The 20,869-nt window shown below is 40.1% G+C and overlaps 1 protein-coding gene across 1 annotated transcript; it reads right to left on the reverse strand.

The window, feature by feature from the left end:
* Positions 1 to 300: 300 nt before the first annotated feature.
* Positions 301 to 16,444, reverse strand: wapla (WAPL cohesin release factor a). The gene is made up of 20 exons (XM_075478645.1): positions 16,133 to 16,444; positions 14,469 to 14,879; positions 13,551 to 14,265; positions 12,450 to 12,757; positions 12,140 to 12,270; positions 10,996 to 11,091; positions 9,989 to 10,150; positions 9,127 to 9,263; positions 8,535 to 8,646; positions 7,773 to 8,003; positions 7,115 to 7,226; positions 6,913 to 7,010; positions 6,596 to 6,672; positions 5,362 to 5,537; positions 5,013 to 5,128; positions 4,688 to 4,903; positions 3,990 to 4,191; positions 3,107 to 3,195; positions 2,910 to 3,005; positions 301 to 2,353 (listed from the first exon to the last, which is right to left on the reverse strand). The coding sequence occupies exons 2-20, from the start codon at positions 14,851 to 14,853 to the stop codon at positions 2,288 to 2,290; spliced, it is 3,525 nt and encodes a 1,174-aa protein (XP_075334760.1). The 5' UTR covers positions 14,854 to 14,879; positions 16,133 to 16,444; the 3' UTR covers positions 301 to 2,287.
* Between the last annotated feature and the right edge of the window lie 4,425 nt (positions 16,445 to 20,869).

A 20,869-nucleotide genomic window follows, 5' to 3' on the forward strand; every position in this document is an offset into this window, starting at 1 on the left:
CCTCTTTGTTGCCAGAAAGTATTTCCCTGACACTCACTTTCCAAGTTATGTGTAAGTTTGCAACTGCAACGAGAATCTTTTGTTTCCATTATGCAGTCGATCCAGCTACCACAAACACACACAAGATTAAGTTGAGCATTCAATTGCTCCAACACACAAATACCAAAAGGAAGCTAAACGTGGCTTATTTTTTATGAAGCATTCACCTCCTGTGCTTCTAACCGCTTTGAATAAGAAAAAGTGCAGCTTTAGACTATCAAAATGAAAGAAAACAAGAAGGAAAACACACAGGGAGTGTACTGAAAGTAGCAATTTTTTTTTTCTGTTTGAGATACAACTATTTACATGTAACCAGAGACAATATCCTTGAAACGGGTACAAACATTTTTTTTTCTCCTCTTCCTGCAATTTTTGTTTCTTGAAACAACTCGGAAATATTGTATAAAATAAAAATATCAACTTCAATGGGGGGGAAAAAAGCAGTCTAAATATTTAAATGTCCATTAACTGCTATGTACAGGATTATTTACATTCTGAAAATCCATTTAAACCAAAATTTTGCAAAGTAATTAACAGTAAACACAGTTGCAGTTATGTTCACCGCAGCCCTACAAATCAGATCAAACTGATGTTTATACAGGTATGGCTGTCATTCAGGTCAGTGATCGTACATGTGAGCAGTACACGACGGAGGCTTTTCAGAGGTTCAGGTGCATAATCACAGGTAAAATGAGACCACAGCAGAATAAATAAACGGGAGCTCAATGCATGTTGTCCAGTGCGGACACGTCATGATACAATGTGGAGAAACACAAAGCTGCACGTGGCTGGACATACGGAGGCCAACTAACTTCAATTAGCTTTAAGCGGAAAATACTTCCTCCTAGTTTAAATGAATGTTTTGAAGAAATGTTTGTGCCTTTAAAGTAAAAAAAACAACAAAAAAAAACTGAATTCTGATTGAAATCAGTCACATATACCTAAGTCCAGCCACTGAGCACTGTCTAACGGGGTTGACTCTATTAAAACAAGATGACATTTCACAGGGTAAAGATTTAGCATTTACACAACAGAAGGAAAATGCATCCAATTAAATACATTTCCCAAAAAATATGTCATTACAATGTAAAAGCGAAGCAAAACCATCATGGTAATTCATCATATGTGCTATACCTGTAAGTTTAAAATGCATATAGTACTATTCAATTACTTGAAATTTAAATGATCTAAAACTAAAAACTTTTTTACCAAACCAAATATGAGTGACAAGGAAATTTAAAATAAAAAAAAATTTAATCCATGATAGCAGGTCATTTCCAAGTGCCGTTTGCATCGAATAAAAGGACATCCCAACATAGTCAGTGTGTCATGCATCCTGATTTCATAAACAGGAATTCATAGTTTCGGGGGAAAAAAAGGCTCTCTCGGAATAAAGAGAGCTAAAAACATGAAGAAGAAGAAGAAAAAGAAAAAGAAAAACGAATGGGCACAATAAAAACATAAAAATCGAAGCTTAAAAATCGTCTCTCTCTTAAACATTCAATCCGACAGCAAACACATAGGCAAATGGATGCACGCATTCAGAATTATTTCACACGGGTTAGCATATAGACATCGTTCTAACATCCATGAAAATGATTGATTTTCCTGCTGATCAATAATTTCACCCTTGGCTTGGACGTGGATAAGAAGAGATTAAAATGTAATGATCCATAAAATCTGATTCGGAGGCTCATACCATAGCTACACAACCAGAAATCAAGTCCTGACAGCAGACAGGAGTCTCCCCCTCAGTGGCCTGTTGTTGTCAAACCCTTTGGGACGGTGAACATAGAGGTCTGGCTTTGAGGCCATTTTATCCAACAGATTATTGAGACACTTGCAGAATTATTTAGCCAATAAAGTCTGCCCCGTTCCCATCTGAAGAAGAATCTGGATTTGACTTAAAATGTTGTGTTAGCTGAGCAGAACCGGTGGGGGAACAAAAAATAAAATCATAATAAAAATGGGCATGACTGTCAGCTAGCAGGGCTTTGGTTCAGGCTGTGCTCCAGAAAGGGAGTGAAATTATTGTACTTGCGTGTTTAGACACACACGTATGCATTTATCGGTGAGATTTCTGCATGATCACAACATCGAGTGATCAAAAAAAAAAAAAAAAAAAAAAAAGTCAAGGGAGTCCAACTCCGATGTCCCCTTCCGGCCCCTTTAGGGTGGGCGGGGGAGGCCAGAGTAGCCTGGAATCCCTTAAAATGTGCAGGGAGAGTTTGCTGTAGTCCGCTGTGTGTTAACAGTGCTCCAGATAGTCGATGACCCGTGAGATGGACTTCTGTCCTGTGGTGCCCATTGCACACTGTGTGTGGAGAGAGGAGGAAAACAACACCGTGTGAGTAAATGTGAATTTGTGGGGTCTTGAGACACAAACGGAGGATTTTTGAGGAGGTCTAAGCGGTTTAAAGATGATATTTATGAAACAGATGGCTTCAGGCATCAGTTCTGACAGAAAGCGGCGCATTTAAAGCTGCGGCAAAACGCACATCTGTGCCTGTGAAAGCGTTTCCCCTGAATCATGCAGCAATGTTTTACAAATTCACATCACCCCTGGAAATACTCTGCTTGGACACACAAGAATTCTTAAGAATACTTAATGGATTAGAATTTATCGATCACAGTTGGTATCATAATGGCTGAGTAAAGCCACTGGAAACCGAGGAAGTGATTTTAGAGCAGTCACTCAGCTACTTTTAGATGATATAAAGAGAAATGAGCCTCGTCCTTTTTTCAGAAAGGCTTGAAATGATTTGTAACTAAAGTAAAACGTATCGTAAAGAACTCCAAGCTCTAAAGTATTTGTGATCATTAACATTTTGTTATCTCAACAGTCATCATGCAGTGGATGGAATACTCACAGTAAGGTTCATGAAACTCAAGAACTTCTTCAGCATTTCCGTCATAATAGAGAAATCCCCTTTAGGCAGATGCTCTCTCACAGTAGTCACATTTATCTGAGGGCAGCAGAGAGGTGGGTGATCAACAACACAAATATCTCTAGGTGAGAAAAGATTGTTGAATTACACAGGCTATTTGCGTGTTGTGAAATTCTCACCTGGCTGCCCTGGCAGAGGCAGCCGAGTAACAGAGCGGTGTAGGACGCAGCAATGCTGTCCTCCATATGTTTGCCCGCATGTTGCAGAGCTAAACCCGACACAAGACAAAAAGATAATGAGTTAGAAATGCAGGTACCCAAATATGTGATCATAATAGGTGTTTAACAGTATTTACACACACAGAAATGAAATCAGGCTTATTCATGAAGTGCATTTTAAAGAGATGACCAAGAACTGTACATCATTTAAAGCACTGCGAACCTACAACAAGCAAACTAGATTAAATACAAACTAATGAAAGCACATGAAACACATAAAAAGGGTTACGAGTAAACAGGGCATGCAGTAGGCGTGTGGTCCAAATAAAACTAAATATTTTACTCAGGGATAATGAATTGAATATTGGGTAACAGGAAAAACACAAGCTGTCAACAGGAGTTTGAGGTCATTGAATGTAACTGTCATCATACATCTGCTTCATTATCACTTGTGAAGTGAAACGTGACACAAGTGATTAACCTCGGAAAGCATAAGCTGTGTTATTGGTGGTTGAAACAGAATAACTTGTGACGACAGAAGATCTGCTACAGAGAAACTGAACTCCGCTAAACTTCTTCTTTCTAACAAAACATCAGAAAATGATAATTGGGAAGTTTTACTAAGGTTATGAATAAATTCTTCACAGAAATTAAGTTCATTTCTAAGATTCTTTATCACCCAGTTCTGTGCGTATGCTTTCCTCTAACGCTAATTAGTTGGCAAACAAAAAGGTCAAGTAGTAGCTATGCAGTAAGAACTGCTCCACAATTAAGTCCAATAGGCTCGACTACGACTTGAACAAGAGCAAAAAAGCTCACCGTACAGCAAAAAAAACATGTCTACCTTTATTTAGATCCAGCTCTTCATCCTCCTCCTCCTTCTTTTCAGGTTGGCTGTCGTTGGTTTCAGAGGCCACCCACTGGATCTCTCCTGATGTCTCCTTCCACTCTCCGCTTTTGTCCAGCGCCGGCTTGGGGGCCTCGCTGATGAGGTCGTCGGTCTTCGCCTCAGCCAGGATGGCAGCCCGCTCCCTCTCAAGGAAGAGCTATTTTGTGAAAAATAACAGCTTTGACCTCAGGGGACGATCCAAAAAACGTGAGACGCACATTTTCTATGGCAAGGTTATCGAGAACTTAAAAGGAATAAAAGAAATATCACAGAGCCATAACAACAGAGAGCAGCTGGTTATGCTAAAAACTTACTAAAGGTAAGAGAAGTCATTTCAGTTATTCACCAAATTATAGTCAAAGGGATTTCTAAACTTCTGTGCTACTTGGTATTCAAGCTTTTAGACCACTACACTACATTTATGTGGGCTAATAATTTAATGGTGCAGCTTATATTTTGTGCACTGAGGGGAAATAATAAATTAACTATATCTGGAAAAAACAGCTTAATTTCCCCCGTCTGCTCATCACTTTCTATATCTTCTGAAATCATTAATACAAACAAGATATGTAAAACATTCCAGCTGATAAGAAAAAAACGAAGTCCTTGCAACGACAGCCCATATAAATATCCAGTTCTGGCACAATTCCTACCTTCACCAGGGCAGCCAAAGCTCCAGAGGGCTTAGGCTTGTCAGCCCCGTCTCCCTGAGTCTCAGATGACTGTGCCGCTGTCTCTGTTTGTGTTGGGTCAGAAGGCTGCATCAGGCTGTCTTCCAAACAGGTGTCATCCAAAATGTACTCCATTTCAACAAAGTAGTGCCGGTTTCTGGCGCTGTACTCCACAAGGTTAATTAGGAGACCCAAACCCTGATTCACACAACAAAATACACAAATAAGCCACACAAAACATGGGCTGGTAGAATACTGTGTCAACAACTGTATCATTGCAGTGATGTTTCATCGATGGGAACCTCACCAGCACTCGCACGTCGAAGCGTTGCTCCTGTGGGATGTAACGCGGGACTCGCAGGACACAATTGAGAGCGGTCACTATTAGCTGTTCCTGCTCACCCGTCTTAGTGCTACCCCACTCTGGTTAAGAAAAAAAACAACATCGTTATAAACCTCTAGTCACACAACTACCACCAGAATCAGCTTTACTAACCGGTGATACAGTTCAAATCTGAATGACCACGTTAAAAACAATACTTCCAAATATCCTAAGATATAGCTGAAAAACATAGAGCTGTGATACTGAATTACTGACAGACTGCAGCAGCAAAAGCTACACATAAAAATATTAGCTTTTTTTAAATTGAGAATACCATTGTCATGGGTAAGGTTGAGCAGCACCCCTATAATGGCTCTCATACAGTCCTCCACAGCCTTGCCCACGTTGCTGAAACTGCAGTGGGGCAGCGTCACACCCGCCGATGACAGAGAACTGTTGTTTAAGGCCCGGCTGTACCGCTGAATCATGTCCTCACAGTACCGCAAAGCTCTGATGACGGTAAGAAAAGCGGATTGATAAAGAGATCATAAACAGCAAAGTGAAACGGCAGAGACAGGGAACATTTTAAAAGAGAGGTAAAAAAAAAAAAAGAAAAACACGCTCAGATGAGAAGCCAGGGAGACTGAAAAGGACAACTACAGCTTTATCTGACCACTATTGTGTGCACAAAAAAACTCATTTAAAGACAGCCAGGACCCATTGTTAAAGGACAAGACCGTTTTTTTGACATTGGGCCCTTGATTTCACATTATAACGTGATGTTCTACTCACCCCTGCTTGTTGTTGGTCATTTGGAGCTGTTCCGAAGATATTCGAGAGGCGTCTGGCTGCTCTCTTGAGATATTCGGCCATGAAACGGTTTCCTATGGGCAACGTTATACAGGCACAAACTATGCTGTTTATAATTTATTAATTACTGTACACTAGCACTGATAACGTGGAGGTGCGTCGCTTACTTAAAAAAATCCGGGTTACTGTAATTTTGAATTTTTGTCGTAAAGTGGGTGTTACTGACGTCATCATCGTGCTTCTACCACAGACAAACACACACAGACTTTACGACAAAAATTCAAAATTACAGTAACCCGGATTTTTTTAAGTAAGCGACGCACCTCCACGTTATCAGTGCTAGTGTACAGTAATTAATAAATTATAAACAGCATAGTTTGTGCCTGTATAACGTTGCCCATAGGAAACCGTTTCATGGCCGAATATCTCAAGAGAGCAGCCAGACGCCTCGCGAATATCTTCGGAACAGCTCCAAATGACCAACAACAAGCAGGGGTGAGTAGAACATCATGTTATAATGTGAAATCAAGGGCCCAATGTCAAAAAACCGGTCTTATCCTTTAAAGGTGCGGAGGGGGATTTTCTTTTGCCTTCAGCCCATTTTAAACTGTGACTATTGATCCTTTATGCTCCTGACAACAGAGTTCCCATTAAGATGTAATGCAGCACGTGGTTATAGGAGTGTGTCCTTTTAGTCCTAATGTGACAGGTGCAAATATTAAGGCAAGCAGAAATAACTCTTATTAGGTAGTTCTCACCTGGCAGAGGAGACGATGAGTTGTGACTCCTTGTAGGCAATCAGGTAACCCTGATTTTCTGGGTTCTGCACTGTCACCTATCAGGAGAAGATCAAAGAGAAAGTACATCAATTCAGGGGGGCTTACAGTGAAAGAAAGATTTTAGTTGGGTTCAGACATTTGATTAGTGACATTTTAAGAGAGACAGTTGGTCAGAAATGTCTGTCATAAGTTACCAGCCAACTAACGAGGTAAGACTCAACTTATCTTGTTCTGGAGTGCAACTTTTGCCAAAGTTTGAAACCCAACAGAAGCCAACTTTATAAAACTGTACTTACACTTTCGAGCACTCTCAGACACCTCTCGGCTCCCCACAAGGATGCAACAAGGTTCTCCTTGTCATCCTCTTGGCTCAGGTTCTCCACACACTCTTTCACTGTGGCAACACAACACACAAGACCATTTCAAATATCTATAACGGAAAAAAAAATAAAAGCGCACACACACACCTCTAAAATAAAGGCCCCAGTGCCAAAATACCTTTGTCTACAATATGGTCCAGGCCTCCTAATTGCCGCAGTTCTTCTTTGAACCAGTCCCCGGCCCTCTTTGAAGTCAGTGAGAGTAAAGTTTCCATGGCGAGGTGGCCCGTCTACAAAACAGAGGTACCAAATTTGTGTCATTGATCATTTGATTGCATAATCATCATCCTATTTAGACTGCCAATATGAAGCAGCTAATTTGGACGCCATCAACAGAAATTAATTCAATGAATCGTGAACATGCAAAGAACTACTGGATTTACTGGATCACATAATATGCGACTCAAATATGAGTGCAGCTCGACAGAGTCATTTTCACATCAGTTTCCAAATAACAACTGTGATGATTCATAATAAGAATGCCAAGAATAATATGTCTAAGGGCATGATTGTTTAATGATAATAGATGACTCTTCCCCACTCGAGAGGGTATAAAATTCTTCAACAGTAAGAAGAAGAGAAGCTGCATGCAAACCTGTTCAGGCATTGGATTAGAACTTTTACATAAACATTTCTGATGAGAATATTTCTGCACTAGTAAATTGTTTGATTAAAAAACTGTCAGCAGACAGCAGGTAGAAAGAGATCACATGTTCTCTGAACAACATATCCACGTTTAAATCTCCTCTGTATTCAGCTATTAATAGACTGCCTACCGTGATGTTTTCCAAGTCGAGGTGCTTGTTGTGCACAGTCTCACACAGCTTCCTGATCTTCTCCTTGACCTTGGCCACTTCCTTTGCAGTGAGCTGATCCTGGTGAGCCGAGTAGTCCTGGTCCAGTTCCAGCAGCTTTATCATCAGCTCTAGACATGCCCTGTCCAGATCCATGTTAAGACGATCCCGACTCAGAATGTACATCAGGGAAGCTGTGCACAGGCCGAGGTTCTGAAAGAACAATATGAGTTTTCATAGGGACTTACATTTGGGCATCCTGGCACAGAGGGAGAAATCCTAATGTATGTCCTCTAAAGAATTCTTCGAACATCAAAGGCAAAGGCCTTTCTATTAGGATCATTACAGGCTGAGATGAGGAGCAGAGTGACTCTAACACAGAAAATCATCTGGGTTTCTTCAAAGGGTTGCGTGATTGTTCTGTTAGGTGCTTTTAAACATTAAAATTTAGAGGCTGGGCAGCCAAATAATATAAGTGTGCAGCCAACCTAAGTATTAACATAATATGGGAACCCTGCAAATTAGTATGCCCATCTATTATGTACTAATTTTCAGGGTTCTTGGAGTGCACTTTGAGTGATTATGATGCATCCCTGCACTACAGTTGCCATTGGCTAATTCAAAAGTTAAGAGCACAAGCAGAGGGTTATGATTTAAGATTTTTTTTTTTGTTTTTAATGCAACACACTGTTCACAAAGAGTAACAGCAGCGCAACAAAAAGAGAGAAAAAAGGTTGAACTGACCGGGTGTTGTGGAGCATCGCTGAGCATCTTGAAGACCTGTGCCACTTTTCCTCTGGCCCGGAGGTGCATCCTGAAACTGGGCATGGCACATCGTGTCGCCAGGCTGATTATACTGCAACAGGGATTGAGGAAGGGGGGAAAAAGGATTACACAAGCGCGACAGGAATATTCATCGGTCTTGTGTAACGAAACAGAATGTGACACAATCCACAATCAAGTCAGTGTCACTATTTGTGGATTTCGTCAGCAACAGGTTCAGCTGTGTATTTCCATTCTTCCTTTCACGCCTCAAGCTATGGCTGTTCTTTTTAAAGTAGATTTCAGTTTCACGTCAGAACTTAAATTCACTACTAGATATTTTATCAAAGCATAAAACTCAATAAACGGTGGGAATTAAAGGCGAGATTCATAAATCATAAAAATAAAAAAGAAGAGTCTGTCAACTTAAAACCAATGTTCATTAAACTGCTCTCTGAATATATTCATTTTGGCAGATAAATAATCATTAGTTTATAAATGAAATTTAACCGACAGGTGCTTTCACCATTCAGAAAACAGCTCGGTACTCAGTACCGTGTTCCTTCACGCTTACCTAAGGCATCTTGTGTTAAGTGGCTGACTGCTCTTCAGCCCGGTCTCCAGGTACTCAAAGTCATCTGTGAATTCTTGATTCTCTCCAAACTCCACCACATCGTTGAAGTGTTTCACATGCTGCACCACTGTATACAGCTGATCAAAAGGGATATAGGGTTAATTACAGCTAATTGGGAAGCAGAGCATCCGTCCAAAGACACAATCAGCTAAGGCAAACACAATTACAAAAACATCGATTGAACTGCTCACATCTATAAATTCATCTGCCGATTCAATTACCAGCAATAGCTGACTGTGCTAATACAGGTCATCAATAACAGCTCAGCATGTGGAGCTGGGGTCTGATCAGCAGTTGATTCTGTGTGTTTACTCGTATCTACAGTCATGTTGTGAATGAGCTCAGCATGAGAACGGAGGGAGGACTTGCGTTTGAGACAACATCAGCGTGTGGTGACAGCTAATTGTGGTTGACGCCACTGTTCCTTAGGGGATCTGTGGCTAACAGCATGATGTGGTGCCAGAAGGCCCATCTGTAAATGACACAATCTGTAGGGGAGTTCAAATTATCAGCAGCACCCCTCAACACTACCTTCAACTCACAGCAGGATTCAGATAAACAATAATGAGTTTGACATGAATCAAGTGCCATCCATGTACTTTATAACCTGCATGAAAAGTGTTGTAGAAGCTTAGCTGAGCATGAAAAATAGAGATTAAGTAAAGTAAGCATGCAAAATTTTTTTTTTTTAAAAATGTAGAAAAATATAAAAATCAACACAGGCTAGCATTTAGCAACCAAGGAGCTCTGCTTCGCCCACTGCTGTGTAGCAAATAATCATCTCAGTGTGACTTGGACTCACCTCTTTGTCCTCCTTTCTGCATTTGAGTGCCGTAACAATATCCTGGTTGAGTCGTGTGGGGAGGGTCTCTGACTTAATGACTTTGGGTGGCGGTGGAGGGGCTTTGAACAAGCCATCGTCTTTATGGGAGTTGCTGTCTTTGCTGCTGCTCGATAACATGGCCTAAGGAAGAAAATAAGCAGAGAAATGGAGCTTACACCGGAGCAACAAATCTGTTTAATGGCATGCCCGCAAGATTTACCACAGCTAAACAGCCCCACACATCTTCAATAAGTGATGTGAACAGATGTCAGATAAGGCTAAGGCCACAACCACTTTAGAATCTCAGTTGCTGGACTTACTTGTCTTTGAACAAACACTTATTTCCATTTTGGAGGTTTGTCACAACAGCAAGTGAAATCAGGTTCACTTGTCTGGGGAAATAAATAATTCAAGAGACTAACATGTAAAGAATTGACTACCAAAAGACTAATTTAACAATATCCTGACTTGCTAACAGAAGAGAATGGGAAGTGCTGTGAACAAATGGTACTAGATATTAGCTTTTGTTATCGAGTTTTGTTTAAAGCAATACCAGACTTGCATACCAGTCAAAATGAAACTTTTAAACATAGACAATATACCCCATTTCTCGCATTGTGTTTGGTTTCATGCACAATTGAACTAAGCTACTGGCCTTGCCACAGTATACATGCACTGTCGGCCAATTGAAGTTACTAAGCAAACTTTGCAGCGTGTAGAGGGCACCGAGGCCTATTTGAGTATAGCATAGCATAGACATGCTGGAGTGATTTGGACCCCAATCATTTTATCTTTGTGTATTTGCCCAGTTTTGAAAAGCTCAATTTCATGAGATTTCAGTCGGACCAACATGTTTACACGCATTTTACATGTCCAGTTTTGGTCAGATGAATATAAAAATTCATTTTCTTAAACCTTCAGACCTCATGGGACAGACTTTAATTAGCCCAATTAGAGATGCACCAATGCCAGGCACAATATCTTACCGGAGCAGTTTGAGATCGAGAAAGTGGAGGCGCTGGTATCTCCTCAGACTCAGGTTGGTTCCAGTGGCGAGCGTTGTACACAGCTTTAGAAGGGGACTGAAACCAGGTAAAAAAAAATTTAAAAAGTAATTAATAATTAGTTAGCTTAACAGAGACAAGTCAGTAATTCACAGATAACTGGAACCACAGAAAAACATTCAATGCAAAGTACAGACAGTGTAAAAAGACAATGAACAAAACCTTCCTTGTTAACATTCAGAAAATATCTGCCACAATGCATCCAATTAGTTATTAAGTTATAGTCAGTGCAACTCAGCTTATGTTGACAGACTATGGCAAGTGTGGAGCTTAAGAGTCCCCGAGCAGCACAAAACGGTTACTGAAAATGACACGTTGTGAAACTCAAGTATATATTATGCAGGCACTGAAGAGCTCCGTTGATGATGTTGAAAAAGTAAAAATACAGAATTATGAAGACAGATCACAAATAACCCAAAGCCACTGCAAAACATTTTCCAGATCAAAATGGGAAACGTGGGCACAAAACACCACAAATATCATAAAACAGAGTGGAGTTATAAGATTAATATAGACCTAACCAAAAGGTAATACTCAAATCCCTTCACACGAACACCCACTCTCGTGCTACTAGGTACACTTTGAGTCAGTTCATATGAAACTGCTGTCATAAATTAATCCCTTGACATAAATATTCAGCCCTCAAGTTCTCAGATATAGTTCTAATCTCCATCACTACTGAATCACAGACTTGCATTACATAAAATACAGCCAAATAAAGTTACTTTCAGCTTAGCTTCCATATTGGCAACTTGTTCCATTTCTCTGTTACTCCTCTTTCTCAAACCCAGAGTATTTCAAGACAACTTTGATATTCTGTTAAGTAAATGTCATTTAAGCATCAATAAGCCAAGAGATGTCAGACCTGTGTCAGATGACACATTGTGCTGACTCAGATTAACTACAAGACTCCGGTAAAACCCAGGTGAACTTGAATGGTTCATGAGAACCTGTCACTAAAACATGATATAAAAGATTTTTCTAAATGAAACTGCACTATAAAACAACTAGAAAAAATACTTTAAGCAGACAAAGAAAGAATCAATAGATAAACGTGTCACAATACCTTCTTGGGTCCACTGAAAATCTTTTTAAATCCACTGCCAATGTCCTTGCATTTGTCACTTTGCTTCCCAGCTCGCCCTCTCTGTCCCTCGGTGCCGCCGGGACTGGAATCATCAGAGAAGTCAAAAGCATCTGTTGGACGAGTCAAACAGGTTCAAAATGGTTGTTTATTAAAAATAGGTCAAACAACAAAATTACCAATTAAACTATAACCAACCCTCAATTTTTGTATTAGTAACCTTTGGGTTATACTTGAGTTTGAAAGGTGTAATATAAATAAAGTTGAGTTAAGTAACATTACATCTACTGACCTGTATTGCTGCTGGCCTGACTGTCCTGGGAGTCGCTGGTATGCGGACTGTCCACACTGGAGCTCAGAGCAGCTAAAGCTGCCGCTGCCTTCTTGGCCTTCTTCTCTTTGGCCTGAGAGCTCTCATCGTCGCTGTCACTCTCACTCAGGTCATCAAAACCAAAATACTTGATCTTGTAGCTACTCTTGCCTGCCATACCAGCCTCTGAACCCTCCTCACCGTCCTCGCCATCTTTATCTCCAAAGCCAAAGAACTCTAACTTGGTCTCCGCCTTGGTCTTCTTTGTCTTTGTCTGGGTGGGTCTAAACCTTGAAATAAATAAATCAGGGATTTGTTAATTGCCCTCGGTGTGTATTACTGTTGTGTTTAAGGGGAAAGGAGAAGGAAACTGCAACAGGACAAGCAGAACAACTCGCACTCCTTTAGAGGAAAAGATAACAACTGAAGAGACAAGAAGATTCATAATTAGTTGCCTGAAATCTACAGGCTGTATACAGGAGAGATCACATGTCAACGCCAGACATATAACCACTTCGACGTTGACTTCTAAACTGAGGCCTATACTCAAATGAAGCTTGCATTTTGCCCCTTAAAATCTGAAAAACTCTTGAAAATGTGCTTGACAAAGATCAGATCCTGATTAAATCAATAAACTGTCAAATTTCAAGTGATTCAATTGAAATCAGTGTCATAATGATGCCTGGAGAGAGTATTGTATGTAATGTAATTTTTTTTTACACAGGGCTATTTATCATGGTTTTATCTAATATGCACCAATCCTCATCATGGTGGTCTATTATCTCTGGTACGAGTATTTCTAAAAATGTGAATAGAAATGATTTCACTCTTGCTAAATGATCCTTAATGACAAAAAAAAGAAAGGACCAAAAGGGGGAAAAATGGCCCTGTGAGACCAAAATTATCAAAAGTAATTGCTACAGACTGAAACAACTCATGAAAAAATACTGTTCACATCATAAATCTTCACAAAGTTAAAAAACAGCCAGAGAAACTGTCATCTTTCAGGACTCTGAATCCTCACTTTTAACAGCCCTCTTCATAATGCAGCTATCAAGACAGAAAGGAATAAAAAGCACTTACCTTGTTGGTTTGGATGGCTGTGTATCAGACTTCTTCTTCATCTGCCCAGTGTCTCCAAGGTCAGCGGGAGTAGCAGGGGTTACCAGTTCATCAACGCTCCGCTCGATCGAGTCCTGGATTGTGACATTGCACACTGACAGGCAGGAAGGGTGGAGAACTGTGTAGTCCCGCACCCTCCCACCACCCCTGCCTGCAGGCTTGGCTGCTGTTTTAGCACTGGCAGCAGTACTACTTGCACTAGCAGAAAGGGCACTGTTGGGTTTGTCTTGGGCACTCGCTGTGTCAGTGGGCTTGTTGTCGTTGTTTTCAGCAGTTTCACATAGGGTTTTGTTAAGCCGGCTGGGCCGCTGGTATTTCTTGCAGTTTGATGACCTGAGGGTAAATGGCGATGGGGGAATGTTGTCCACCGGCTCTCGTGGAGTCTCTGCAGAGAGCTCCTGGCCCTCGCTCTTTGTCTCCTCTGTTGAAAGTCCATCATAAGAGGAAGCAGATTGGAGCTCTCCGCCAACTCCTGGTTCATCGACTGACAAATTAAGGAGGGTGTCTAAATAAGGAGAGGATGAAACGGGATTCTGAGAAATTGAGAAGTTCTGATTACCAGAGTGGACTGTGTTTGAAAGAGAGGTCATGCATGGAGGTTTTTGGTTGCCATCTGGTGCATTTTTGTTCCAGGGCTGGTTGTTTTTAACATCCTTCTCCCCTGAAGCTTGTTTACCTACGAATGGAGAGGTACGATATGTATGGTTACACATAAAGCCAAGGCTGGCAGTAATCATCCAAAGCACTCTACTAAGTAACAACACAGGAATAAATAGGAAAATGACTCATATGCTATTAACAGCAACTGCTGTGAAAAAAGAAAATCATGGCATTGCTTTGGGGCCAAATTTTACATTTTACCATGTTATCAAAACTTACTTGTGAATGTGGCTGTTACACTTGAAGAGCCCTGTGCAGTCACAGCAGAAGCCGTGGCTCTGCTTTGCACTGCAGTCGCTGGTATTACATCCCCTTTTGTGATTTTCATCTCAGACACACTGTGAGACGTCACAGTCTTCGACTCCTCATCACTGTCGAACCCAAAAGGGTCTTCTTCACTGTCACTATCTTCAAGCCTGGGCCTTTTGGGGGCCTCGGGGATGTCAGATTTTAACATGGACCTTTTGGCTCCAAGCGGAGCCTTGTAGGTGGTCTCCCCCCATTTGGTGGTGAGAGTGGGCTTTTTATTGGAGAAAACTTCTTCAAATTTTGAATTAGCCTCTCCTCCCTTGCGGTTGTATGTTTTGCCAAATCTGGATGTCATTTTGGCGGCTTTATGTTACATATTCCCTGTAAGAAAGGTAGACGCCATTTAACATTTATAATTTCACTCAAGCATTAGGTAAATGCATGTCCAATCGCTTAAATAATATCTGTCTGATATTAACATCCAAGTGACACACAGTGGGCAAGATTAGGGGCATTTATGTTACCAGAAGAGACAATGTTCACACATCTAAGGGTTTATTTTATTGCCCCTTGTTCACAGCACATTTAAACAAATCTGTGTATATGTTAAATGATTGCTCCTATTTGTATCTTTATCTTTAACAGTAAATGTCTTCTAATAACATGGAAAAGTTGTATGGTTAAAACCAATTAGTAAACAGCTCAGTAAATTGGTCCCTTAATGTCATTTGTTTCCCTTCGTAGTGTTTTTCCCTCTTTTCTTAAAACACCAAAGTTTCAAGTTTTATTCCTAGCTAAATTCTGAAGGTCTGGTCACGGCCTGATTATGTTCCCATTTCAGAAATATGGTGGTTCTTTTTTTTTTGTGGCTGTAATTGATACAGGATAGTGGAGATAAAAACAAAGATATTTGGCTTGACGTATTTATGCACATACTCTTCTTGAGACAGATGAATCTATACAAATAGATGTCTGAATTTCGAATTTGACCTGGAAACTAAAGCTTGCAATAGCATAACTGTGTTAATGCAAATTCGTCTACTAGAAAAGTTTTATGGTGATAAACTGCTAATAAATATGCCCTAATCACCTCTAGTGTCTACCACCAATATAATTTCACGTTACTAATAGCGTAATACTCAATCCCTTTGAAGAAAATCGAAGATATCCACAGTGAGCCGTGTGCGGCTTTGTGAATTAATGTGTCAACTGAAGGTTCGGAGCACGCCAAGTTAGCATGGCTAGCTCTAGCTTTTATAAAAAAAAAATCGTTTATGTCACGATAGACTGACGGAAAGAGTTAGAACAAATACTTAACTAATACTTGGAGTTAATAACGTTATCCATCGTCACACATTGACAGAGCAGGTTTCTTACCTTCCAACATCTGTTAACTCTAGCTTGGCCTGCATGTAAAGTTAACTACTGTGAAGTAGTTAGCCATTAGCCATTAGCTTGAACACGGCTAACTAAGCTAACATAAGTCTCTTGTTTACATTTCTAGCCTGGCGACATTTTAAGTCGGATCTTTAGCTTTTAACGATATGACCAAGTACATAAATGTATGCTTTTAATGTGCATGTTATTATCTTAAATTACAGCGAGTATAAAAGAAAAGCAGCACACACTGTTACCTTTCAACTCCAGCGACCGTCCGCTTGTTTTCTAGCCAGCCGGCTAGGCCTGATCACTCACTCACGTACAAATCAAGCGGGTAAAGTCCGTTCAGTTAAGTAAAAACAGTACTAGAAACGCATCTCTAACCTAAATATGTCTCCGAAACGATGCCCATTACCCAAAAAAGCGACTCAAATGCTCCCGAAGCTATACTAGTCTAAATACAGAAGATAATCCGGAGTTTTTGCATTTTGAAGTGCTACTGACGGCCATTAAAATATCCCCTCCCTCCGCGATGCCTGGCAAGACCCCCATGTACTGCGCCGCTAACACGGAAAAGACCAATCAGCAACAGGAAGGCTTTTCAGCGCTTCAGGAGGACTTTAACAAACACAAATCTGATTGGTTGAAAATTAAAATCATAACAAACTATAGGGGGCGACGGAGAATTGCGTTGGTTGGTTTAAACTTGGGTATGTGCCAAGAGAATAAGCAACAAGGACGGCGCCCAGAGAAAAATAACTTTTAACAAAAGCAAGCGTAGCAAGAACCGTGCGTGACATTTCGGCACAGACTGATGTTAAAAATGATATTCTAATTATTCACAGAACATACTGATTATTACCAAAATGTTGCAGCTCTTACGAAGTAACAAAACAATTATTCGTCATACTGAAAAACATTTAAACTGAAGAAAATGCCATCATTATTGTTCCAATTTGTGGTCTATTATCATTGTACGGAAAATAAAAATAGATGGGGTTGTTTTTCACTTATGCCCGCATCAATTTTAAAGGGTCAATTCACTCAAATGCCATCTCATTTAGGAACTCATTGTTGGCAACAAAAAAAACAACACATTGGCATTGTTAACAGTTATACCTGGAAAGCCTTACGCAGTGAACTACTTCATTTAAACACACTGTTTTCAAGTCTAATATGCACTCAAACCAGCTGAATAAATTACACCAAATCTGCAGTGACCATGCAAATTGCCAAAGGCCTGATCAAAAGCCAATGTATGGTTTGTTCTCTTTTGGCTACTTTAGTAACATGGAGGTGCAATATGGCAGAGGGGTCATAAGTGTGACCAAAATTGTCTTTGAGTACCAAAAGCTTGTTTTGATGTAATAAAAAAACAACAATTCTTAAATTTACACAGTTCTGCATGAAAAAAACCATCAGTCTGATCATTTCTGATGGTGTACCACTAAATGTTACGTACTGGAACTTTGTCAGTGCCCACAAATGTTCACTTGATTTCACCATAGTTGGCTGCATTTCATGTTTCGAAAATGAAGAAAATTTCAGATAAAACTTTAGATTACAATGTACGAGCCTTATGTGAGAAAGCATGTTCTTTATGTATTCTTTATATTTTTTTGTTTTATCATCTTTTAATGTTTTAAATCCCCAAAGCCATTTCATCCAAAGGATCATATCTTGGATGGTTTCAGATTTGCTAGGTGTACTTATCATCATTTCTATCCCAGATAAACAATAGAATATGAAGCCAATACGTCATTAAACTGTACTGTTTGATTTGTTGTCTCAATAAAATAAAATGTCTCATACAATAAAGCATCAGCTGCACCAACAGTCAGGTGCATATGGTGTGAAATGAATAAAAAAAAACAGTTCTGGGTTTGCAGGGCAAAGTGTTCCTAACTGTATCAACATGAAATTATCATTACTCACCTCAGACATCACAACATCTCCCTCAGACCGGAGAGATTCTCCTTTCAGAAACATGGCGATACTAATTCCCCTTTGGAGCCATTTGAAATCTTCTTTAGCCAATCTAGGTTGGAGTTCTCTCCATCTAACTCAAAGAAAATAAAATAACTCCTTCAAAGTAAGTGATTTAATCATGTCCTGGCAATTGTCATCCAGGGCTGTATTAAGGACAGTTAAGTGGAAACAAACTTGAAGATATTTCTTTTTCAGTTGAGTAAATAAATCACAGTTAGGCACTTCTTTGTCGCTCAGTTTCTATCATCATTATGCAACATTTAGACAAAGATAGCTCTATTCAGTCAGTGTTGAATATGCAGACTCCTGGCATTTGTATGTAGTTAGACCTTGAGAAAAATTGTCAGTCCACATCAAGGCCCAGAGATTATGATGTAATATAGCCATGCCCTGTATGACTGATTGTTTTGAGCATGGGTTTTGGCAGTCTGGCAGTCATGACTTCATTAACAAGCAAACTTTACAGCCAAGTGCAATGCTCTGTTTGTAAACTGTAATCTCTAAATGGTTTGCAGTGTTGGAATGAATGTATCAGGATTCTATAGTATTACCAATTGAAATAACAACATTGAATCTCTGAAAAATATACTCAAAATATTTACAATGTTGTTGAATACAGAAATCCCAAACTGCAACCCCAAGACCGAACCAGGAGATGGCAGCAACAATTACTGTCACCCTTGTATCTTCAGTCAATTTAATCTATTGTGTGTGTTTGTGCTGTGCTGGCTGATATTTATCCAAAATTAGTCAAAGCATTATCATTTCAGTTTAGTTTCAACATTGTCCTTCCAAGCCTCCAGCTGCACAGATCTCTCACCCTCTCCGGATCCACAGTTTCCCTGTCACCCTCCGTAATGTTACCCTGAACTTCAGTCATGCATGCTCTGTCTTGGAGGCTGTCATGAACACGGCCTCATCAACATGACCCCCACATCAGGACACACAGAGATGTCCTCTCACTCTCCACCTGGTCTGTCTCAAGCAGTCAGGTGAAGAAGTAGCTGGAGAGACTGAACCAGAACAAGTAGGATTCTATTGCACCTCTTAAACCTTACCTTGAGTCAGAAGAAATTTTCAGTGCTTTGGAGGACATCCTGCCTTGTTCCGGTACATAAAACCTATCATCTATCTGCCCTCAGTGACTATAGACTAGTTGCCCCAACATCTCACATTATGAGAGACTGTTATTGGCTCACATCAGTAAGCAAATGAACATCTTTTAGGACCCACTATAGTTTGCTTATCATCCTGAGTTTGGTGTTGATCTACTTTCTTCAGCCAGCCCATCGAAAAAGTAGGCAGCAGAGTGAGGAACATGTTCTTTGGTGTCTCCTGTGTTTTTAATACAATGCAGCCCGTACTGTTATGTGAAAATTCAGGTGGATGCTTCCACAACTATCTGGATTGTTGACCAAGGTTTATGAGACTGAATGGTTGTTTGACTGAAAAGAGGGTCAGCAGCATAGGAGCACCACTGGGGACAGCACTTTCACCATTTCCCTTTTTACTCTGTACTCAGACTTCCAGAACAACTCAGATGATTATGTAGTTGTTGGGTTTATCAGAGATAGGCAAGTAAGGGGTAGTACAGGGGACTGGTAAATCCCTTTGTAGTATGTTGTGGAAACAATAATCTAATTTTGAATGGGAATAAGATGAAGGAAATGATTTTGAATTTCAGGAAGAACTAGAATAAGCTAACACTATTTCTATCCTAAAATAAGAGGTGGTGGAGGGCCACAGATTCCTGGGAGTTCCTGGACAACAGACTGAACTGCAAACGCAACACTGAGGCTGTCTACAAGAAAGAACAGAGCAGAATGTATTTATTAATGAAGCTTAGGTTCTTTAATGTTCGCAACAAGATTGTGAATATCTTCTACAAGTCTGTGGCACAGAGTGAAATCTTATTTGCAGCAGCATCAGAGTCAGTGACTCACAGAAACTCAACAAACTGATCAAGAAAACTGGCTCTGTGGTGGGGACTGCTCTGGAGCCCCAAGAGTAGATTGTAAAAAAGGAATGTGCAAAAGCTGCTTAAAATAATGGACAACACTTCAAAACCTCTATGTAACATAGTGATCAAACAATGAAATGTGTTCAGTCAGAGGTTTCTTCTGCTCTGCTACAGCAAATAAAGTTACAGGAGGTCATTCCTGCCCACAGCAATAAATCTACACAATGACCTTTACAATAACTTATGACAAATATCTGTAATCGATCATTTACCCTTCAAATAATGCCCCTTGTCCGAAATCCATAAAGAACTGCTCAATTAAGTCTACTGTCGATCCTTAAAATAATATATGACTATATAACATGTGGGCTCCTTAATGTCACTGGAAAGCTCTCTTTAATAATGCTTCCATGTGGTGAATGTGAATGGAAAAAGGCAGGAAGGATAAACATCCGGTGGTTCATATAGACATGGTCAGTCAAGTCAGTTGTGAAAAATGTGAAGCAAACCACTAAATGACAAAGAATAAATAGTGCCTCTGTCTTTTAAGGATAATTGTAAAGCTGTAGAGTTTAGATTTTATTTTTTTCCTTTCTCAATCAGAAAAGCTTCAGAGACATTACATAATCCATGTTGGATTACCGTAAAGAAAAGCAAGCAATTCTGCACAGATTTACCCCTGCAATTGTATCCCTTGCTATGAGTCATTTTAAAAGATGGAGTTGTTTTTGTAGCCCGTGCAGCTTTTGTAGTTCTCATGAGGTCCGTTTCATCATATTCGTCCAAAATTTATGTGGTAAACAAAAATCTCTCGCAAAACATTGAATGTATTCATGCGAGGTCCATATCTGTGACCACTGCATCGTGGGTCCGATCTCCTATTGGCTCACACCTCCGTCTCTGAGGTCAGCTTGTACAGCCTCTGGCCCAACAATCACACCAGACCACGATCAAGCCCATATGAAGGCAATAAAATCAAATTCAAACCAGATCCAGATTGGCTCTAGCTCCGTTTCTGTGTGTGCACTAGCACAAGCAAAGG

This window comes from Odontesthes bonariensis, chromosome 2 (genome assembly GCF_027942865.1).
Source record: "Odontesthes bonariensis isolate fOdoBon6 chromosome 2, fOdoBon6.hap1, whole genome shotgun sequence".
NCBI classification, from domain to species: domain Eukaryota; kingdom Metazoa; phylum Chordata; class Actinopteri; order Atheriniformes; family Atherinopsidae; genus Odontesthes; species Odontesthes bonariensis.